The 21,539-nt window shown below is 52.4% G+C and overlaps 2 protein-coding genes and 1 long non-coding RNA gene across 4 annotated transcripts; 1 reads left to right on the top strand and 2 right to left on the bottom strand.

The window, feature by feature from the left end:
- Nucleotides 1–136: 136 nt before the first annotated feature.
- On the bottom strand, nt 137–7,734 carry MOV10 (Mov10 RNA helicase). Its single transcript, XM_064636079.1, has 22 exons — nt 7,447–7,734; nt 6,534–6,630; nt 6,299–6,438; nt 5,989–6,227; nt 5,671–5,911; nt 5,316–5,438; nt 5,074–5,227; nt 4,840–4,994; nt 4,545–4,721; nt 4,315–4,462; nt 4,051–4,212; nt 3,853–3,956; nt 3,526–3,623; nt 3,315–3,434; nt 3,126–3,228; nt 2,803–2,926; nt 2,532–2,723; nt 2,333–2,407; nt 2,100–2,225; nt 1,846–1,934; nt 1,589–1,710; nt 137–1,403 (listed from the first exon to the last, which is right to left on the bottom strand). Exons 1-21 carry the CDS (start codon nt 7,578–7,580, stop codon nt 1,596–1,598), a joined length of 2,916 nt encoding a protein of 971 aa, XP_064492149.1. The 5' UTR covers nt 7,581–7,734; the 3' UTR covers nt 137–1,403; nt 1,589–1,595.
- A 2,102-nt stretch (nt 7,735–9,836) lies between these two features.
- Nucleotides 9,837–21,461, bottom strand: CAPZA1 (capping actin protein of muscle Z-line subunit alpha 1). Its single transcript, XM_064635898.1, has 10 exons — nt 21,357–21,461; nt 16,724–16,787; nt 16,411–16,462; nt 15,525–15,588; nt 14,054–14,260; nt 13,582–13,661; nt 13,083–13,161; nt 12,521–12,592; nt 11,910–11,972; nt 9,837–11,394 (listed from the first exon to the last, which is right to left on the bottom strand). The coding sequence occupies exons 1-10, from the start codon at nt 21,393–21,395 to the stop codon at nt 11,254–11,256; spliced, it is 861 nt and encodes a 286-aa protein (XP_064491968.1). The 5' UTR covers nt 21,396–21,461; the 3' UTR covers nt 9,837–11,253.
- LOC135402587 (uncharacterized) lies at nt 16,394–20,418 on the top strand. 2 transcript variants are annotated; one of them, XR_010425172.1, is made up of 3 exons: nt 16,394–16,482; nt 17,367–17,628; nt 20,133–20,418. It is a non-coding gene; the product is annotated as an uncharacterized LOC135402587 (long non-coding RNA). The 2 variants fall into 2 exon arrangements; XR_010425171.1 differs by lacking the exon at nt 16,394–16,482 and having other exon boundaries at nt 17,100–17,628.
- Nucleotides 21,462–21,539: the final 78 nt, after the last annotated feature.

Genomic DNA, 21,539 nt, shown 5'->3' with positions numbered 1-21,539 from the left:
GGCCACGTGCTGCAGGGTGGGGACCTGCTCATCCCACAGCTCCTCTTGCTCCAGCTGCTGCTGCAGCATCAGGGCTCAGCACAGCGTGCTTGGGTAGGATGCCAAAAAACTTGGGAATGATGAACTGCTCCTAGGCTTTCTATCTACAAGCAGCAAGGTGTTTATTTATTCAGCGTTGGGAGCAAGCCAGCTAGCGCTGGTCAAACTTGCTCAAAGGCACCAGTGCAAAATCAAGGTATTTGTACAATCTACATACATGATTACATACATGTTCATATGATAACAACATCTGATTATGCATATTAATAATGGGCGGGGCCTGGGCAGAGCTTAGGGCGGTGCTTTCCAGATTCTTCTCTTGGTGCTGAGTTTTGGTGGTCATTCCAGCCTTCCACCTCAAATTGGGGGTCTTTTTCTCTTCTCCCTCACTTTGACCTTCTTACCTTTCTATTGTTAATGTCCCAGCTACTGAAGCTTGCAGAAACCCTTGGCTCTAAGCCCTTTTCTCCTATTCAAATGTCTACCTTGTCCTAATTTATAACCTCTGGGTTGATTGTATACTGTTTCTTCTTATGATTAGGTTTAGGTCCAGTAAGCAGAACGGAACAAGTCTTAGCAGCACAGACAGAACAGGTGTTGGGGGGGCTTTCTCAGCAGAGCAAGATACCTCAGTTAACTCTTTTAGGCCTGGCTCTCGTTTCAGATAAGAGCCAGGAAGCAGTTTATGTGGGAAGGGCTGGGCAGGAGCTTCCCAGCTGTACCCAGTCCCTGGATGATGGGCACTGCTGTCACTGCTGTCACCCCTGGCTCTGGAGCAGGTCAGGACAGAGCTGCAGCGAGCCTGTCCCTGCTCCAGCAGCCCTGTCATTGTGGCAGAGCCCCAGACTCAAGAGACCGTTTTTCTGTAAATATTTATTCCAGGGAAACAAAGTGCCTGCCCAGCCATGCCAGCTCTCAAGCCTGGCAGCTGCCCAGTTAGGAGCTGAGCCATGCTGTGGCTGGCCAGGTCCCTGCCTGCCCCAGTCACCCACCACAGCAGCACTGGGCTCCCCTGTGCACCCAGTGATGCTCTTTGAAGGCTTAAGCCTTTCACTGAACAGTGACACCAGTCACAGAGAACTGTTTTGCCATAGCTGTGTCAAAAACTGGTTAAAATGGAGAATGGTCCCAGTCCAGTCCTGGGGTGTTCCCACTCCATAAGGGGAGGGGGCTGCCCTGTGGTCTGTGCCAGGGCTCCTGGCTGGCAGGAAAGGCTTGGCAGTATCCTCTGGTCCGGTGAGTTCAGCCCCAACTCTGCAGGGATGCACAGAGACAGGGGGAGTGCAAGGGCTGCTGCAGGCCAGGGGACAGGCTGAGGGGGCTGGAGCTTCATAGGGCTTCTCCTCCTTTCCCACGTAGGTTTCCTGCAGAGAAACCTCATGGCAGAACTGGCCCCCGAGTTGAGGGTAGGGACAGGCAACTCCTAAGTGAGGAACCCTCCTAAACCCTGTCACATTTGGGGCAGGAGAAGCCTCCTAGTCAGTGCCTCTAACCCTAACCCTGGCTGTGCTGGTGCTCCAGGGTGCTGGCAGCTCCCAGCCCTGCTCACCTGGGTGTTAAATGTTGAGCCTCAGCCCCTGGAGGTCGGCAACGAGTCTGTCCTGCTCTGTGCCCTCACCCTCATAGGGGATTCCTGTATAGCCACCCTCTTCCTTGCAGTACGTGAGGAACCTGCGGGCACAGAGCCAGGGGAGAGTGGGCAGGAGGTGGCACTGGCCCTGCTGCTCCCTGGCACTGGTGTGTTGCCAGCAGGGAAGAGCAGGCACCGGTGACAAGAGTCTGTGGCAGGGGCCAGGAACAGCTCACCTGTTCCAGTGCTCGTCCTTGCTGAGCACGGCCGGGTTGCCCACCACGATCAGCAGAGCCTTGGCCCTGGTGAGGGCCACGTTGAGCCTCTGCAGAGGACAGGCCCAGGGGTGTTACCTGGCTGCAGCACCTCTCGCCCCCTCGCAGCCCCACCTCGGTGCAGGCAGCTCTGCTGTGGCACTGAGCACCCAGAGCAGCCCTGCCTGCCTGTGGGAACCAGGGGGGAGAAGGGGCTGCTCAGGGCAGTGAAGTACCTTTGGGTTCTTGAGGAAGCCCAGCCTGAAGGTCCTGTCGAACTGCAGGTACGCGCTGTAGCTGCGCACGGTGGAGATGAGGATCACGCGCCGCTCCTGGCCCTGGAACTCCTCCACGGAGCCCACCTGGGGTGGGGACAGCAGGTGAGGGGCTGGGAGCACCCCCAGGCTGGGGCTGGCAGGGCTGCCTCCTCCTGCAGCAGGGTGGGCTCCTCTCCCTGCCCAGGACTTACCTTCAGCTGGCTGATGTCTGCCAGCCTCTTCAGGACGGGGTCCAGGGAGGTGATGGCTCTCCGAATCTTTTCCACCTGGGGGGAGGCACGTGGCAAAGTCCGGCCACCACAGAGCCATTCTTGCCCATCCCATTCCAGTGTCCCCTGTCCCCTGGGGAGGTCTCTGCCCATGCTCTGCCTGCAGAGCTGTGCCCCTCACCTGCTTCCTGTAGGGAGAGATGATGCCGATCTCCTTGGGGGACACAGTGGGACAGCCCTTCTTGCCCTGGCTCTGCAGCAGCTTCTTGAGGTAGTCGACCAGCACCTCGATTTCGGCCGTGTTGAAGAACGAGGGGCTCTTCTCCTCTCTCTGGTCTTCCCCACAAACCCCATGGAAGATTATGGGGAAGCCCTGGGGGTGGAAAACATTGGTCTCTGCTCTGCCTGCTCCTTGGGGCTTCCCCCAGCCCCCTCCCTGCTGCCCCCCTCACTTGTTTGGGAAGTTCCTCCCAGTTGCAATAGAAATTCCGGACATCCAGCCCGTCACTCTCACACGCCTTCAGCTCGCTGTCGTAGAAGAGCTCGTTGGGGATCTTGAGGATGGCCTCGTGGGACCTGGAAGAGGCAGGATGGTGACCAGGGTGGGTCCCATGTGGGCCCAGCACCTTCCCAGGCACTGTGCAGGACAGCAGGTACACTCCCACCTCCCACATCAGCTGGGGCACTACGAGGCTCTGAGGGGGACACACAGATCCTGGATGGGGCTGTGGTCACAGAACAGCCTCACCCCTGCCCGCACCATCCCTGTCCCTACCTGTAGTTCCAGAGCAGTTTGGTGACAAACTGTGGGTCGTATCCTTCACTGGACTTCTGGTACAGGGGGTTGTGCAGCATCAGCCTCTCCAGCAGCGAGGTGCCTGTGCCCAGTGAGATCTCATGGCTCCCTGCAAGGCTGCTCAGCCCCCCCAGCACCAGCAGTGCTCCCACCCCTCTCCCCACTCACCCAAGCCGTGCTCCATGGCCAGCGGGGAGGTCAGGACAGGGCCCAGCTGCTTGGGGTCTCCTGCCAGCACCAGCTGCCCCCCGTTGGGGTTGGTCTTCTGGTCCATGGGAGTCAGGAGCCCTGGGAACAGGGAGAGCTCAGTGGGATGCAGGGGGAACCCCGGGCTGTGCAGAGATGCTGGTCCCCCAGGCAGCAGCCGGGCACCACTCACCGGCGATGGCGACCACACTCTCCGGCTCTACCGCGTGGCCACACTCGTCGATGAAGACGTGGGAGAAATACCCAGGGGGGAAGTTGGCTGACACCAGCCTGGAGAAGAGGTGGAATGGGGCTGCCTTAGCACCCCTGCCCTACCTGGCCATCCTTCCTCCCTTCCCCTTCATCCTCATCCTCCTGCAGAGGAGAGGTCCCATCTGCTGCCTGCCCTCCTCCACCCCTCCCCGCTGAATCCCTGAGGGGCTGCCCTCACAGCCTGGCTGCAAGACAGCCCCTGGGTCCAGCCCCCCGGGGTACTGGGGACAATCCCAGCTCCTCTGACCTTCCTGCTGTCACCAGCGTGGTGACGAGGATCCGGTAGCGCCCCAGGTACTCCTTGCTCGGGTACACGTAGCTGCTCTGCTCATCGTCCCAGTTGCAGCAGGGCTGGAATGCAGGCACTGGGTGAGATCCAGCTCTCCCGGGGGCTGCCAACCCAGATGTGCTGGCAGGATGCAGGGCTGGAGGGGCAGAGACCTACCCTGATATCAGCAGGCACCTCCCTGTAGTTCCTGGAGCTGGCGATGAGCCTGTAGACATTCCGAGGGGCGATGTCTGGGATGAGGCGCTGGCACAGCAGGTCTGCGGCGCTGTTGGAAGGGGCACAGGCCAAAATCCGGGCGTCCTTGAAGCACGTCCACACCTGGGTGGCAGGAGGAGGTGGCAGCAGGAGGTGACAGCACTGAGCCCCACGTGCCAGGTGGGCAGCAATGCCTGGGGCTGGACCTGGGCACCGGCCGCTCACCTGCTTGATGGCCTCCACCACAGTGACCGTCTTGCCGGTGCCGGGGGGGCCGAAGATGAGGTAGGGGGCCGGCCGGGACATCCCCGTCACGATGTGGGTCACGGCCCTGCGCTGCTCCTCGTTCGCCTGCAGTTTGCGGTCGAACCACCTGCGGGAGCAGAGGCTGCGCTGCCGGTCCCCGCCCCCTCCATCCCCTCGGACCCTCCCGGCCCGCGGAACTGGGGACTCACCGCGGCTGGAAGGGGCCTGGGAAGAGGGACATGTGGCAGGAAGCGGAGGGGAAGAGGAGGCTGGACAAGCCGCGGCGCATGGCCAGGACGACAGCCCGGTGCTGGACCTGCAGAGGCAGCCGGCTGAAGGTGAAGGTCACGTCGAACTTCAGGTTCTTCACAAACTTACTCAGCATCCTGGGAAGGAGTGGTGTGAGCAGGGCAGGCAGACACTTCCCCCACGCCCTCCCGGTCCTTCCCAGCCGGCTCCTGGCCTCCAGCACCAGTGGGGCTGCTGAGGCCGGACATCACTCACTTGGGGGAGAAGCCCAGCTTGACCGTATCCAGCTCCACGTTGTGCACGTAGCCCTTGTACTGGAGGAGCGGGGAGTGGTCCCGCTCGCTGCTCAGGTTGGCAAAGAGGTGGTCCCCCCTCAGCACGGACGGGCGGTTCTCGGCCACGCCGGGCACCTGTGCCAAAGGGCTGCTGTGATGCCAGACCCACAGGAGCCCCAGCACCCCTCCCATCCCCCCGGATTCCCCTACGCACGTCGAGGACCAGCAGCCCCCTGTCCTGCACCATGGTCACGTCCTGCATGTCGTAGCGCCGGATGTCCACCTCCATCTGGATCTCCTCCAGGTGCAGCAGCAGCTGGAACTTCTGCTGGTAGTTGTCAGCCTCCAGAGGTGCTTCCAGCAGCGAGCTGTGGGCAGCAGGGATGTCACTGTGTCCCAGAGGCACCTTGGCTTTGGGGGGGCAGCTTGGCATTGCCCCCAGCCCTCGGTACTCACCTCATGGTAGCCCAGTTGGAGCTGGCACTGGTGCTGGGTCCGAGCAGGATCGTGTCCTTGAGGTTCTTTGGGTAGTGGTAGGGGCCCAGAGGGACTTCCCTCTCCAGTTCGTTTCTCAGGGAGCTGGGTGGAGGGGACAGCAGTGCTGCAGGGACTGCAGGGCCAGGCTCCCCCTGGGCCATGACCCTCCCAACAGGCAGAGTGTCCCCAGCCTGCTGTCACCAGCCATTGCACAGGGATGAAGCACTTTCCTGGGTGCCAGACAGCTGGGTCCCAAGGAACTGAGCCTTGTTCTGGCTGGAGAACAGGCTGGGCCTCTCTGCTCGGGATGGCAGCAGGTGACTCTGCCACATACCTGTCGGGGGGGATGCCTTCCTCGGTGATGACGGTGACAGGGCGCTGGAGGCTGGCCTGGTAAGGCTGGTAAGGTGCCGAGGGCCCCAGGTCCTTGGCCAGCTGGCTCTGGGCGACGGCAGCGACGTAGCGTGAGATGCTGAAGGGCTCGTTGGGCTCCTTGGTGAACTCGAACACCAGCACGGCGGGGAAGTGCCCGTTGCAGGAGGTGAGGCACCGCACCTGGATGGGGTACCTGCCACCTGCGGGGCCGACAGGGGAGCGTTGGGTCCTGCAGCCCCTCCAGCGGGGCAGGGGATGGGGCAGGAAGGGGCCCTACCCGGGTGGAGCACCAGGGACTGCCCCTGTGTCACCCCTTGCTCGTCGCTGAAGGAGAGCGCCGGTGACTGGTAGCATGGCTGGACCCGCCGCAGCGTCACCTCCTGCGTCCCGCGGTTCTGCACCTCCACAGGGACCGTGCGGGGCCTGCCCCGCTCCACCGGGAAGCGGATCTCCCCGTTGCCCTGGTCGTACTCCGAGATGATCTCCACGCCGTGCTTCCCGCTGATGAGCTCGGCGCTGCGGGGAGGGAGGGTCAGGCTTTGCCAGCTGGGGAGGGGGTTTGGGGGCTCTCCAGGGCAGGGTCATACCGCTGCTGGGCATAGCTCCGGGGGGTTTGTGGAGTGGAGCTGGGCTGCTGCTGCTGCCCTGAGGCAGAGGGGGGCTGTGATGTCTGTGCATCCGCTCTGGGTCTCCGGTACTGGTCTGCCACCACCACGCGCCTCTTCACCTGCGAGGAGCAGCCACCGTCAGCCCCGGGGTCCTGCCGGGGGTCCCGTGGAGCCAGTCCCCGTGGGCATTGCCCCAGCCAGGGGCCTCTCTCACCGTCTTGAGTTGCACCACCTGTCCCCGCACCAGCGCCCGATGGGTCACCCTCAGGGCATTCAAAGTGCAGGAGAAGTTGGGAGTCCTTGTGTCAGTCCTGCAGAGACAAGGGAGAGGTTTGTGAGGGACAGAGCGTGGCGGGGCACAGGCAGGGGCACGGGCAGCTGAGGGGAGGCAAGAGGGAAGGTGAAGCAGAGCAGTGAGGCTGCAGTGAGGGAGCTCTCAGTGGTCTCCTCTGTACCAGGAGAGGGAGAAGGGCTTGGGCTTCCCACTGGCCCGTGCAAATCTTAGACCCCTGCAGGCTGCCCCAGCAACTCCATGCTGTGCCATGGCCATGCCAGCTGTGCCACGGCATCACTGCCTGGCCCTGCCAGCCATGCAGGCCCTGTCCCTGCCCCTGCCAGTGCTCAAGCAGCAGCAGGGCAGGGACTTCTCCCTGTCCCCAGACCCTTGACAGAAGATGCCACCCAGAGGGGTCAGCCCCCTGCACAGCCCCTGGCACAGATGGGAGCTCCTCTCAGGCACAGCCACTGCACTCCCAGCAGTGATGACTCCCCAGGTACCTCCTCCTGCAGCCCGGGGTCCACCCTGCAGCCCACCAGTGCCCTGAGCCCCGGCTTTGCCAATGATTAACAGCGGTGATGTTGCACAAGGGCCAGTGTGAGTGGGGTCAGCAGGGTCAGGTGGCCACTGTGGAGGGCAGTGGGTATCCAAGGCCTTGCCCAGGCAGCTGCTGGGGGTCCCACAGAGCTGGGATCATCCCAGCAGGGCTGTGGCAACACGGAGGGGCTTGGGAGCCCAGTGGTGCTGCTGAGGACCAGTAACACTGGCCATGCACTGGGCAACGCTGGCGGGGGGGAATGGGAGGTGCTGGCCAGGGGGACCGTCCCAGCTGCCCGGGTCTGGCTCTCACCTGCCCCGGAACTCGAGGTTGTAGATACTCCGCAGAGTTTCCCGCTGACACTCCTGCTCCCGGCCCGTCTCCTGCAGGAACTGCACGAACTGATCCCCCCACTGCCTGGCCTCAGCCACTCTGAACCGCGGCATGGTCGAGCAGAGCTGTGCCGAGCTGTGCCGAGCTGTGCCAAGGTGTGCCGAGCTGTGCCGTGCCGTGCCGACGTGTGCCAGGTTAAGCAGAGCTGGGCTGGGCTGGGCTCACCGGGGCTGCTCGTTCAGGGAGAAACGAAACCGAAAGGGGCCGTGAGCCCTCGGGACCGCCCGCCCAGACCGGGGGGGGGGGAGATGGGGAGGGATCGTGGGGGCGGCTCCCGCCCGGCGCCTCCTGTCCCGCAGCATCGCCCCGCGCCCCACGGAGGGGTCCGGCCGCGGGGATTGCCCTGGCTGGGTGAGGAGGGGCTGTGCCGGGGGCTGACCCACCACGGAGCCCGAGGGGCGCATCCCCCCCATCGCAAGGTGACCCCAGAAATGCCGGGCAGGTGCCCAGCCCGGGCTGTGCAGTGTCAAAGGTGGGGCTGGCTGTCACCCCACCCCTGCAGCCCCCCAGCAGTGTTTGTCCCCAGGGTGGGCAGCAGACGCTGCCGGCCCCCACCTGTGCTGCCCTCGGGGCGGGGAGGTGCCCAGGTGTGTTGCATCCATGGATCCAATGGGAGGGATGGGGGGCTCCCAGGGCTCCAGCTGCTCTATAAAGAGGGAATCAGCAGCACCAGATTTCTCGTGCTCTCACCTCCAGCCTGCCTGGCGACGGTGGTGGTTGCTGAGCTGCTGCTATAAGACACTCCAAGCCCCTGGGGCTGCTCATGGTGTTGCCCGGGTGCTGCTTTTGCCTCTCTGTGGCCCAAGGGTGCTGGGTAAGTCTCCTGTTCTTTCTTCCTTAGCTCAGGGTCTTTTCCTCCATCCCAAGCTCTGCCAATGCCCTGCCACTGTCCAGAGGTTGCTGGAGGCTGTGATGGTGTAGAGCCCCTCACTGACTGCAGGAGGGCTGAGGCTTGAGGAACGGGGCATTGCCTTTGGAGGAGTTGCTTGCAAGTCTGTCTGTCAGGCAGAATGCTGGAGCTTTAAGTTTTGGTCTTGTAAACAGAGAGGAAAACTCTTTCCACGTGGGCAGAAGGGGAGCCTGGCTGCTCTCAGGCTGGCAGGACCCATCCTGTGGCCCTGGGCAGGGCCAGCTTTGCCTTCCCTGGATCAGTTAAGCTGCAGTACCCGCTGTGATTCATCTGGGGTCAGGCTTTGATTTTTGTACACTCCAGCAGAGCCAGTCCAGGATATTCACTGCTCTGGAGCTGGCCTTGGTCTCTGCTGAAGTCTCTGGTCTCCAGGAGACAACTGCTTTCAGGGTTACAATCCCTCTGGGCATGTGGCAGCCCTGGACTGGCACTTGCTTGGTGCCCCAGGGGCGGTCAGACATGTCAAGCACTGCTTTTCCAAGGGAGAAATAAGGGTCGGGACTGGGACTGAGATAGCTGAGTCTGCTGTTGAGACGCTGGTGGGAGACAGGGGCCAGGAGACAGGCAGGGACCGAGCCAGCCTAGAGGACGATTAGCTGAAGATTTGGAGGACAGAGAGATAGAAACTCTCATTATTGCAGCTCTTAAGGCTGGAACAATAAGGGCAGAGAGCAGCTTTGAGTGTAACTAAGGAGCAGGAGAAGACTAGCCTTGAGGCTGATAAAAGCTGTGTTGTGTGAACAGCCTTATCTTGGGCCCCGGCTTCAGCCCCACATTCTTGGAATTGCTGCAGCGATTTCCTGGATGGATGCACGGCCACAGCCCCAGCACGTGAGGCACTGGCACACACAGCCTTTCATCTCCCCGGGTGCTGCCGCAGGGAGGGACCCTCTCCCACAGACTGTCCTTGAGTGGCTCCGTGCAGGGCATTTTCCAGCCCTCCAGCACAGCCCTGCTTTGTCCCGGGTAGGATCCAACCAGGAGCGTTTCCTAAGCTGAGGGAGGTGTTACAGTTACGCACAGAGGATGAGTGGAATGACGTCTGCTGTCGTTTTCCAGGCTGAGGTGCTTCGTTAGAGCTCTGTGCCTGTTTTTATTTCATTTTGGAAGTGCTCAGCCCTCCAGTGGCCATGTCTGTGTAGCAGGGTGGGAGCATCACCCCCGGGTTTGGAGTGACACCACCCCTCCTTAATCATGGAACCGTTAAGGCTGGAAAACACCTTTAAGATCACACCGTGTTGACCACTAAACGATGTCCTCAGGTGCCACATCCACACATTTCTGAACCATTCCAGGGATGGTGACTCCACCACTTTCCTGCCTTCAGGCAGTCACCTCTCCATCTGTCTTCACCAGGCACCAGCAGAAGTGAGACCACGAAAGAACAGACACAAATGGCTTTAAACAAAGACCAGTGTATTTGCACTAGACTAGTTGATACAGAGGATGCCTGAGGGATGAATGGTCAGTCTCAACAGCAAATACAAATATATTTCATTTAGACAAAACTCACAAAGGATAGACACACTTATTTTGTGGTATTACTGTGCAAAACCTGAGGTGTGATGCACAGGCAGCCCCATCCCTCTCTTCCCAACCCCTTCCTCTGTGTATTTAAAAACAGGAAGACATGAGCCAGTTTAAAAACCAGGACCTGCAAGGCGGCCCAGCGATAACAAAGTGCAAACAAAAGCAAAGGGAATTCACCCAAGGGGGTTAATTTTTGCAGTGAATCCATGTTCTGAGCTCTGAGAAAGGCATGTGTCTCTTCAACCTCCCCTTTGGACAAACTTGTAGGACTGCTAGTCTTGATGTTACAGGGAAAAAACCCAAACAGTAACACATAGCAAGCATCTAGAAGAGATTCATTCCAAAATCCCACCTAAGTATGATAAGAAACTGGCCACAACTGAGACAAAAGGGAAAGGATTTTTTTTCTCTCACTTTGGTGCAAGTTTATTTATTTTGTACACTATCCATCCATACACCTGTGATACAAATCTATGAACCTGCCACAAAGCATTAAAGCACAACATACCTATTATTCTGTAGACATTTGCATTTTTAATCACTACCCAGCCCTTTTGGACCAGCAGAGTGAACACAGGAACTTGTTCTGTAAAAATGCAGATGTTTGGTAACCGTAAGGACACGAGAGAGGGGAGAGCAGAGATGTTCACTTTTAGGGAACATGGATTTTCAGAGTAAAAAACAAACAAAAAAAAAATACATCCCTGGAAGAGCTGGGTGAGTAGGGAGTTCTGTAAAGGATCCTGTAAACTTATTTTATACAGTAAAATCTAAGCCTGCAGGCCTTCTGCTTCGTGGAGGTTGGGAATAAGGATACACAAGGACTCACTGTCTTGCATTTACTGTGTCTTGCAGCGTTTGTGAGCTGTTGGCAGGTTTGACAGACTCACTGGAGTACCTGGAGTGGTGTAATACAGGTGAAGGGAATGCTCTGCACCCTCCTCTGGGGGTTACAATAGGGCTTTTCCAGCTAGGAAGTTTTCCAACCAGTGATTGAAAACAGCGATACCTCGGAGCCACGACTGGCTGAATTAAAATGACCTATTAAATGCATTACAACAGGAAGTTTACGTGGCAGGAAACACAAAACACAAAGACAACGCTATTTGTTCCACAGTTCCCTCTGAGGCTAGAAAACCTGTTAACTTTGAAAGCCCTAAAAAAATGCTGCTCTGGTTTAGGAACCACCTACTTGGCATAGGACCACGTTCGTTTTGTTTTTTGTTTTGTTTGGTTGGTTTTTTTTTGCACACACCACCATTTCACAGAACCTCTCTGCCCCTGCCTTAGGCATTCTGCATTTCCTTGCCAATCTTGTAGCTGAGGATTTTGTTCCAGTCGATCTTGGTGCGGGTGACGGGCAGCTGCCGGCGTAAGGCTTTGAAAGTGGTGTCTGACATGGTCTGGTAGTTCTCACTGATTGCTGTCTGCAAGGGCAAGCACTTGGGTCAGGGCAGTCATAAGATACTCTGAGAAAGCACAGCTCAGTGGTAAAGCCACAAACCCCTTCCTAGAAGGTGAAGGCACACTATTAACTAAATTAATAATGCAGTCACCGGTGTGTGTAAAAGCAAAAGGGTGACTGAACAGCACCTCCTTAGGTGTTTCACTGCCTTATCTCTCTCGAGTCACCTTGCACACAGGCTGGGACAATGTAAAAAGCTGTTGCATAAATTTCCTCTTTGGTATTTTTAACTGTCACAAAGGAAAATACTCTGACTCACCCACTCCCCTCCCATGCTTGTTCCAGGCATTGCTTGCAACCCTTCAAAATAACCACAAAACAAACCTGATTCTTTCAACAAATACCACTGGCCCTTTTCTGAGTAATTCTTAGTCCACACCAGATTCAGCCAGAAGCAGAATTAGAGGTTGGTTTTCCACTAACAGTAAAGGGAGACTGATATGATTCCATGGTTTATTTAACCACCAGTGATCTTACCTGGTACTCATTTTCTGCGTTTTCTATTATCTTAATAAACTCCTTAGCAGTCTGGACATCACTCTGCAAAGGAGAAGAATACATTTTCCTGTGTTCAAGAGCAATCCACAAAAGCTACACAGTAGATTTCTTCTCAAGTGACAGGCTGAGTGCAGATGAAGTGGGTAACACCAGCAGCTTGTGTTTGTAGCTGGGCTCCTTTCACTTGCTACATACTGGGTAGGGCCTGTGCTCCAAACTGGAACAGGGCTGCACCCTAGTGAGCAAAAGGGAAGTGGATCTTTGTGGTACAAAAGGGATTTTGCAGCTGTTGCTCCCTCTACTGTACTACAGAACTTTCTTAATGTCCCTTAGTGTATGTCTCTCACTGTTCCTTTCCCTTGCATGGTGATAGAAAAGCATATTCTGTCCTCTTTAACCCAAACTTGTAACCTTTCTAATAAGGTCAAACTGGGATTCCCATGTGATTCTAAACATTGCACTGACTATGCACCCTAAAATTCCTTCAAAGCCAAGAGAATGCAGTCACAGCAGTGTATGCTTTGTGAGCTGTTTAAGGAATTAAATAGCTGCTTAGCATAAGAAAAAAAACCAACTTTTAGCACACTTACTGACACCTGTACAGAGTCCTGGATGTCTTTATGACTAACCAGCTGGACATTGCCATCTTCATAGTAATGGACCTGGACCAAGAGACAGAAGGCAGGTTATCATGACCCCTCACTCCACAATCCCTGGAGCCCCCAAAATGCTACCAGAATGGCACAACAGTGTTGTGCCAGACTTCTCTGCTTACGTGGAGACTAAAAGCAGGATGGATTTTCTAAAAGGTTTCATTCTTTGTCAAGACTTTGTTCAAGATTATGTTAATGCAGTAAACGCCTAGAGTTGAGATAAGAGCAATCATGAAAGATTCAAGGTAGAGGTTTTAGCCCTATAAACTGAAGGAGACTTGGAGGCCTGTGGGGTCATGCTACAGAATAAACCACAGGCCAGATTGCAGACTATGTCTGAAACATTAGATTTAAGAATTAATTTCTTGAATATTTTAATAGCTCCTGACTTGAGAAGGACATCTCTGCTGCATTTCAGCATCTCATTCTGAGCTGAATGCATTTGTGTAAGAGAAGCACAATGCAGCTTCTCCTGTTATTGCCAGGAAAAGCAGCTCACCTGGATTTTGAGCACTGCAGCCACTTGAGCTGTTGGTGGTGTGATGGTGAACTTCCATTCTGATCTCCAGCGCCCGTTCCTAAAAACAATCAAAGCAGGAAAACTATTCCCCAAAACCTCTAACAGCAAAAAGAACCAAACCAACAAGTTGTTTCTGGTGTTGTCTTAGGACCAATAGTACAGTGCTCTACATGGCACTGAGTTAAATTTGTGAAGGGCAGCTGAGCACAAAGCAGCTTCAGTACAGAGCAGCTCCAGTGTGCCTGTGCTCTGGAACATGGAAAGGGGCATTTATCCAGCTCTGCTCTCCCTCTGGATAGGTCACAGGAAGGGTTTTGGCAAGTGCCAAGGGGGTTGCAAGGAAAACAAGACTACAGAAGGAGAAGAACTTCTTGGGAAGCTCAAGAACACCTGCCCTTCAGACTCTGTCAGACCTAGGGGATGGGTTGGTTTGGGGACTAGCAAAGGAAGAAAACACGCAGTGTTGAAATTGTCTTACCAGAAGTTTTTGGGCTGGAACTGGTGGCTCTCAATACAGGCAATAATTGTCTGCTGCCCATCTATAGATTTACCATAAACCTGCATTTAGAAAAAGAGTTAAAAAGGCCCAAGAGCTGAGGCAAGCCAGTCTTATTCTCTGTTCTGCAGCGTGGTGGAGGTGGCTGTTGTGGTACCTCACGGGAACACGTAACACTAATTACACTGTCCCACACCTCCACTGGCAGGTATTTCATTCCCTGCAGGTGTGAAGGTGCTTGGCACTGGTGAGCATGAAAAAGAAGGTCTAATGCATCTTTACCACCCTGTGCATGCCAAGGTATTTGCACCCTCTTTGGAACTTGTCATTCCAAAGTCAGCCAAAACGCCAGTGAGGATGGAGAATTCCAACAGCTCTGCCCGGCCCAGAGCCCACTCCAGGACTGACTGACCCAGAGAAATGAACTTTCAGGGGAACAAGATGGATACTCAACAGTACAGAAGCCGTTGGGATAATGATCTTTCACGTAGGCTCTCAGGGCACTGTCACAGGCATCTCTCCACTGCTTTAAACCCGACTCCGTGTCCTCAGGCTGGGGGTCACTTGCTTCTTTCCTTAAATGATCAAACTTAAAAGAAAGTTTGTTTCTTGGGTCTAAAAATCTGCCATTGCCCAGATCACCATGTTCTGTGATTAAGACCTGTAAAAGAAGTGAAATGAAGATACATTTAGGCCCCTATAAATGTGTTATTTTGCATTTTTCCCTATTTGGGTATCAATGTTTCCACAGACTCTGTAATACTGCATAAAGAAAGAGATTTTTCAGTGATAATTTCAACTAGCAGTAATTGTAGTGAGGCTGAAGGTAACTCTCTGCTTTCCACACTAATACAGACAGTTCTGGGTCAGAAGACTAAGTGCAGTATTATAATAATGAATATATTTAGCTTAAAGTTGGACATCCTTACAATTATAAGTGGGTGGTTTTGCTTTTAAAGTTATTTTGGCTGTTCTCCTTCTCAATTTCTAAAGGAAACTAAGAATTTTAATCTGGAATTTACCATTTATTGCCATGCTCCATGTTGCAATAATTCTCCTTTTGATCAAGAAGGGTACATAGATGTGGCTACTTCTGAAAAAGCACAAGGCACTGTATCTTCCCTCTCCTCTCTCTTATTCACCATAATTCTCTGACTTCCCAAATATTGATTTTATTGGGGTTTGATGGGTTTCTTTGCAGGTTCTACAGTAACTTTCTCTTGTCAGAGCTATTTCTATGAACAGCCCTCTTAAAAATATCTGCCTCCCATGAATATCTGGGACACCAGGAAAGCTGGGTCAGAGCTTGGCTCAGAGAACAGAACAGATGGTCAGGCAGCTTTCTGGCTTCTCTGTGCCTTGCTGCTTGTTCCCAAAAAAAAAGGGATAATAAAGGAAAATTGTTTTGCTGGTACAGATTGGAGGGTATTAGGTATAATCATTTTACCAAACCAATGCTTTGGTATCATCAAAGACACAGCTTGTTTTTTAGGGTAGCTGGGAATGGATTAAAAATGCAGAAAATCAAACTATTAAGAATCTACTATCCACTGTCAGTAGGAACTGTAAGCAAGTAGCAACATAAGGATTTGGAAGTTAGCTTTAAATAGACAGTAATCTTTAATCATTCATACTCTTAAGTAGAATTCCAGGGACTTCAGCATGGAGCTCTAAGGAACAATGAATTGGAGTTACTAAGGCAGGACTTTAAGAGAACATTTCACTTGTGCTTTGTCCTTAGAGAAGAAAGGTTGGCAATAAAATGATGTGTGTGGGAAGGGGGAGAGGTGGTACCTTGTGAGCAGAATGAGTGAGTCAGCTGCTGCTGATGTGGAGCTGTGAGTCAACCTCTTGATGAAACAACATTTTTATTGCTTTTGCAGAGTGCAGGAATAGAAACCTCAGGTGTACAAAGCTTCCCTTACCTGATCCTCGTACCCTTCTATCTTCACTGGAGTGAACTGATCCATGTTGTACTGTGCAAATGCACTGTGGAGGGTTAAAAGAACAGGAACTTTAGCTGTACATTTATTCTGATTCGAGAATTAAACACATTCTGTGATTACAGGACGTGAAATTTCAGCCTAATTGGGCAAATAATGCACACACAAGCACTCTCAGAGGATTTTCAACACCTTTTATTGTTGATAGCTATAAAGCTCAGGTCTAAAGGCAAGTTTGTTTAGGGATGACCAGGAAAGTACAGAGTTCAAAAGTAGAACAGCAGGAAGCCTGGGGGAATGTGAGCAAGCCAAGGCAAAGCAGGAACACCCCAGCTACAATTCAGACAGCAGCAAGGTAAACAAACCAGCAGACTAATATTTACAACAATTTTCTTATGTAAAGACCTGTTGAATGACATGTCACCTAGCTTGAAGTCAAATCTTAGCATCAAAAAGCTTGTATGTGTAATCTTTAAGCATCTCCTGATGAGGCTGTGGAAGTAAACAAGGTCTTCTGAAAGCTTTTTATTGAGGGCAGTTCTTTCTCTAAATTTAGGCTACGGATTACTCAGTATTTCAGGCTCCACTTGCTTTACAAATCATGAGCAGACACTGCTGCTGCAGCAGAGTTAAACTTTTTGGCAGGGTGCCTTCCTGTCAGTTTTATACAGCACAAATCCCAATTCAGGGCTTTTAAAAAGAATCATCCACACCTTTCATTATGTATTTTGTTGGAGGTGTGGTAAGGAATTACAGAGGATTGCTCTCAGTACAGCAAATGGCCTTCTTTGTCACAGAATGATGGGTGCAAGAAAACACAAGAATATTTCATGGTAATTTGACTTGTGTTTGAAATTTTAGGACTTACTGTGCTGCTCCTTCCCTGAGAAGATTGTCATTGTTGAGCAGTAACCGGACATCTGAGGAAGAGAGGGTTCAGGTGGGTTATTGGATTTGTTTTGATCAAATGTTTCTCTTTATGCATTTCATTTTCAACTGTACAAAGGCAAACACTGAAATGATTAAATCACTTCATTAAGGAGATGTAGTCCAGGATGACAGCATGCTTTTCCTAGCCACCTCTTAACCTTAAAAGCAGCGTAGTGTGACACAGCCTTAGATTTTTGTAATAGATAAGACATGAAAAAACACCACAGATCATTTTTTCCTTGTTTACTTACCATTGAATACTTCATTGAACTCCCCAGGGGGTGCATGAGTGATGAATTTTGCAGCTATACGCACCTAGAGTGGAGCAGAAAAGCAATTAAAGACAAGATAATGTACTGAGTTCACTCCCTGAGTTCATACAGGCTGAAGCAATTCACCAACAAAACCAGCTCTGACAGTGATAGAAGGTGCCAAATGTAGGGAGAAATCTGGGCATGTGTTGCCAAAACAAAAACAGTCTCATAAGACTGTTCAAGGACGGGGCTTGGAGCAACCTGGAGAGGGGAAGGTGTCCCTGCCCATGGCAGGGGGTGGAACTGGATGAGCTTTGAGGTCCCTTCCAACCCAAACTATTCTGTGTTTCTGTGAAGATCAGAATTTTTTTTAGTGTAATAATAATTCCAAATGTACTCAGCAAGTTGCAAACTTCACAGGGGCACCTGTAGAAGTGTGAACTGTTCAACCTGCACAGTCCTGACCTGTTTAAGGACTATGAATGCTGGCCAGCCACTCTTTGTGTGGGGATGTTTTTTCCTGATCCTTGCCAGTAACCGGACACCTGAATACCAGGGCTTAAAAAGAATCAGGAACCAGGGTAGTAAAAGTGAAACTGTAACTCCAGCACAACAGAGGAGTGTCTGACACATGTTGCAGGTCATTGAGGCAACTTGGTTTTGCTGAGCCCTGGCTGAAGAAGTCACTGCTCCACAGGAAACAGTGTGTGAAGGAGAAGCTGATCCCTCTGGAAATGGAGCATCCTCTCAGCTTTGCTGCAGTCCAGCCATGAACTGCCAGGGCAGTGAAGAATTCAGGCATGTGGAACTGGGAGTGACACAACAAATAACTGAAAAGGCCAACTCTGAATGTCCAGAAACTTTGAGGCTGGGAAGGAAAAACCCATTCTCTTCTAAAAAAGGTAACAATCCCCCACTGTGCTTGGAAATCCAATATACATGTCTTGCACTGTTAGAATTTAGATGGTCCATGTATTGATTCCATTGGAATTAGTAAGAGTTTATGGTTTTCATTATCAAATCTTTTATGGCTTTTACAGGACCGAAGGGAATAGAAACATCTTGGAAGAAATGAAACAGGAAATGTCACAAAATTAAACCTCTCCCTTAGAATAATAAAAACGTCACATTTCCTCTGATAAGCCCAGTAACAAAGCTGAGCAATGAGCCTCTCCCACCCAACGAGACATTTATTGAAAGGGGCTGCAGAGCTGCTCATTACCACTCTGATTACTTTCTACTTTTCATTTTGAGCAGCAAAACAAAGGATTCTCCCTGTGCATCCAATTGCTTCAGCTGAGTTATTGCCAGAGCTGGAAATAACTCACTTCTCTCAACAGTCCCCCCCTGTTTCAATTAGAAATTGCTGTTTGTATTGTTTGTCACATAATGATTTAAAGCAAGACGTGGAGGGAAATAAACACCTTTCCAAACAAAGGGTAATTGCTTTATTCCAGTAGGATCAAGTGACAACTCTGCCCTAACTGGATTGAGCTTCAGATAAAAATAGATCATCTTCCAAATTAGCATCTATTTCAAAAAATAGATACATTCTTTTGTGCCTGAGGTAATTAAGCAATACAAAGAAAAGATTAGACAGACAGTAACTTGTGTAATTGATATGGTACAGAATGTCAAACCAATTTTTTTCCTCTCAATTTTCTGGTTTCCGGTTGGTAAATGTACAGCAATTCTAAAAATGGAGCTCTCACTGTTTGAAAGCTTCCACTATTTAAAGAGCTGTAATGAGGACACACTGCTGCCATAATATTGTCAATTTTTAGTCAGGAATTTGGGTGGTGATGAAGACAGCCTGGCAGTAATTAAGAGGGACCCTGCTGCTCTGTATCCTCTGTGGGCTTTGCTCAGAGCCAGCCCTAAAAAAGATTTCTGAAATGACACCCTGTGCTTTTCTGAGGCAGTGCAAGTGTAAGCACAGCACAGGGTATCACTGTGCTGGAGCTCTCACAAATATCTACCACTCATGCCATGCACTGGATGAACAAATTAACTCCCTGGATGAACAGATTCCCTTTTATTTCTCCATGTATTCCTTTATAAGGCTCCTAAAAGCCATAAAATTTAGTATTTTACAAATTTATGCAATAACACTGTGGCTGCAGAACATAAAACCCTTGTAAAAGGGGTCAGTGTTTTAACAGGTTGAGTTTTAGATCAGTGGATTCTCGTAAGAAAATCCTTGGGGGAAAAAGAAGCAACAAACAGGAAAAAGAAAAGGCAAGTGTTACAGGAGAGATTTTTAGTCTTCCACAAGTTCTCTCACTTGGAAGTGAGAGAAAAAAATCAAATCAGCACAGAAAGGCCTCTGCACTTCAATCAGATGCTGTTACAAACCCAGTTCTGAACAAAGCAAAGGTTGCAAGTGTTCACTTGGATAATTATCCCTCGCCCTGCCTCTCTCATGGAGCAATAAAACACAAACCATTTCAGTGCAACTCTTGAAATCAGGAGTGGGGTGCAGGAAACAGGCTGGGTGGGGAGTGATCAGGTTGAAATGTGAAGCCCTTGCAGGGCTGTTGGGTTTCAGAGCTGGTTTGCAGCAGGGAGGTGTCAGGATGTTCCTCTGCAGAAGCACCAAAATAAGACTTTCTGCAACCTGCCCCATTTCCTGCCCCCAGGGCTGTTTCAGGTGCCATTTCAGCCTGAAACAGGAACTTCCTGCTTCTAAACTGGGGAAAAGGCTGAGGGGGAGGGAAGTTGCTCAGCCATCAGTTCAAACTGTCAAAACAGCAACGGGGTTGATTGCAACTAAAATCGTGGGATCCTGGAATGGTTGGGGTTGGAAGGGATTTTAAGGATCATCTCATCCTGCCCCCTACCATTGGCAGGGACACTTCCCACTAGCCCAGGTTGCTCCAAGCCCCATCCAACCTGGCCTTGGACACTTCCAGGGATCCAGGGGCAGCCACAGCTTCTCTGGGAATTCCATCCCAGCCCCTCACCACCCTCACAAGGAAGAATTTCTTCCCAATATCCCATCTAACCCTGCCCTCTGGCAGTGGGAAGCCATTCCCCCTGTCCTGTCCCTCCATCCCTTGTCCCCAGTCCCTCTCCAGCTCTCCTGGAGCCCCTTTAGGCTCTGGAAGGGGGTCTCAGGTCTCCCTGAAGCTTCTCTTCTCCAGGTGAGCACCCCCAGCTCTTCCAGCCTGCCTGAGAAATGAATCTCTTACCTAAAATATGGCCACAGACAATAAAGAAGTGAGGTTTGGAGGATTGAACTAGTTAATTTTGTTGCTCTATTGATTTTTTTTTTGTTTGTTTGGGTCTTTTTGCTTTGCTTTAAAGCACTGGCAAACTCACACTTAGAAAATGAAACTTCTAGACTCATCTGAATAATCACAAAATGGATACTACAGTCAATCTTTGCTGCTTGTTTCTCTTTCAGATCCTCCCTTCAGACTGTCCTTTTCTACCTTTGCAAGGCGTGGAGACACTTGGAATTGAATCAATGTCTCAGTTACATGCTCTAAAGACCACGTCAATTCTGCTCTGGAATACTTATTTCAAACAATATCATCAAAAATCCTGACTGAAGGATGAATTGGACCTTTAAAGCTCTGCTTGTTTCACAATGAATGTCACTGTAGTAAAGCCAAAATTGGCAGTTCAAGGGAAAAATGAAAGCAAGGCTCCAGACTCCGAGGATCCTGGAAGCTCCAGCAGCCTGAACAGCTCCTCCTGAACGTTAAGAAACTAAATATAACACTTTTGTGATGTAAAAAAAGTGTAACGGTGGATTTTTTAACTACTGTTTGCAGGTAACTGATGTTACCTGGCAGAAAACGTGACCTCCTGGTTTGTTACACAAAGCCCAGCGCTGCTCACAGACAGTAATTTCCCCGCATTCCTCCACAAGAGGAACAATCTGCTCATTTCCCCCTTTCCTAAAATAATTACGGCTCTCTTTGGTTCTGCTCAGTCCTTTCCATCCCGTGCAATTTGCAGGATCTACATCAAAGCTCCCGCTGGCAGCTGAGGGAGCAGAAAACGCCCCGACACGCTCCGAGGGTGTTTAGGAAGCCAAGGGGTCGCACAGCACCTCGGACACGCCGGGAACTTCGCTGATTTGGGAAACGAAGCTCAGAAAACACAATTTCAAAGGATCGATTAGGTTGGAAAAGACCTCCGGGACCATCGAGTCCAACCTGTGCCCGATCCCAGCACTGAGGGCCACGGCCAGTCCTTCCTTGGACACCTCCAGGGCTGGGGACTCCCCCACCTCCCTGGGCAGCCCCTTCCAGTGCCCGAGCACCCCTTCCAGGGAGAAATTCCTCCTCATGTCCAACCTGACCCTCCCCCGGCACAGCTCGAGGCTGGGCTCGTTTTCACTCGCAAAGCCGCGCCGAGGCGCCTCAGCTGCACCCGGGCAACGAGGAAATGGAAACGCGAAGAGGAAAATAAAACGCAAAGCGCTGCTCTGGTAACAAACAGCCGACCCGCGGCCGGTTCCCCGGCAGCGGCGGCCCGGCGGTCTATGGGGCCCGCCTTGAGGCAGCCACAGCCCGGCCCGGCGGCTCCGGGGTAGCCTCCCCGCCGTTCCCCACGCGTTGCTCTCCCGCGGGCGGCACTGCCGGCCCAGAGCGGAGCGGCCGCCGCCCCCCGCCTTTACCTTCTCCTCATCCGACACCCGCTCCTCCAGGTCCGCCATCTTGGCAGCTCCGGGCCCGGCCCCGCGCGGTGCATGCCGGGAGCGCCGCCCGGCGAGCGGGGAGCGCGCCTGCCGCCATCTTAACTGCGGGCAGACGCGGCGCGGCCGCCATCATTAGAGCTGGCGGGTTCAGGGAGCGCTGAC

Source organism: Pseudopipra pipra, chromosome 25 (assembly GCF_036250125.1).
Source record: "Pseudopipra pipra isolate bDixPip1 chromosome 25, bDixPip1.hap1, whole genome shotgun sequence".
Classification (NCBI taxonomy): Eukaryota; Metazoa; Chordata; class Aves; order Passeriformes; family Pipridae; genus Pseudopipra; species Pseudopipra pipra.
This window is presented reverse-complemented; position numbering and strand designations above follow the sequence as displayed.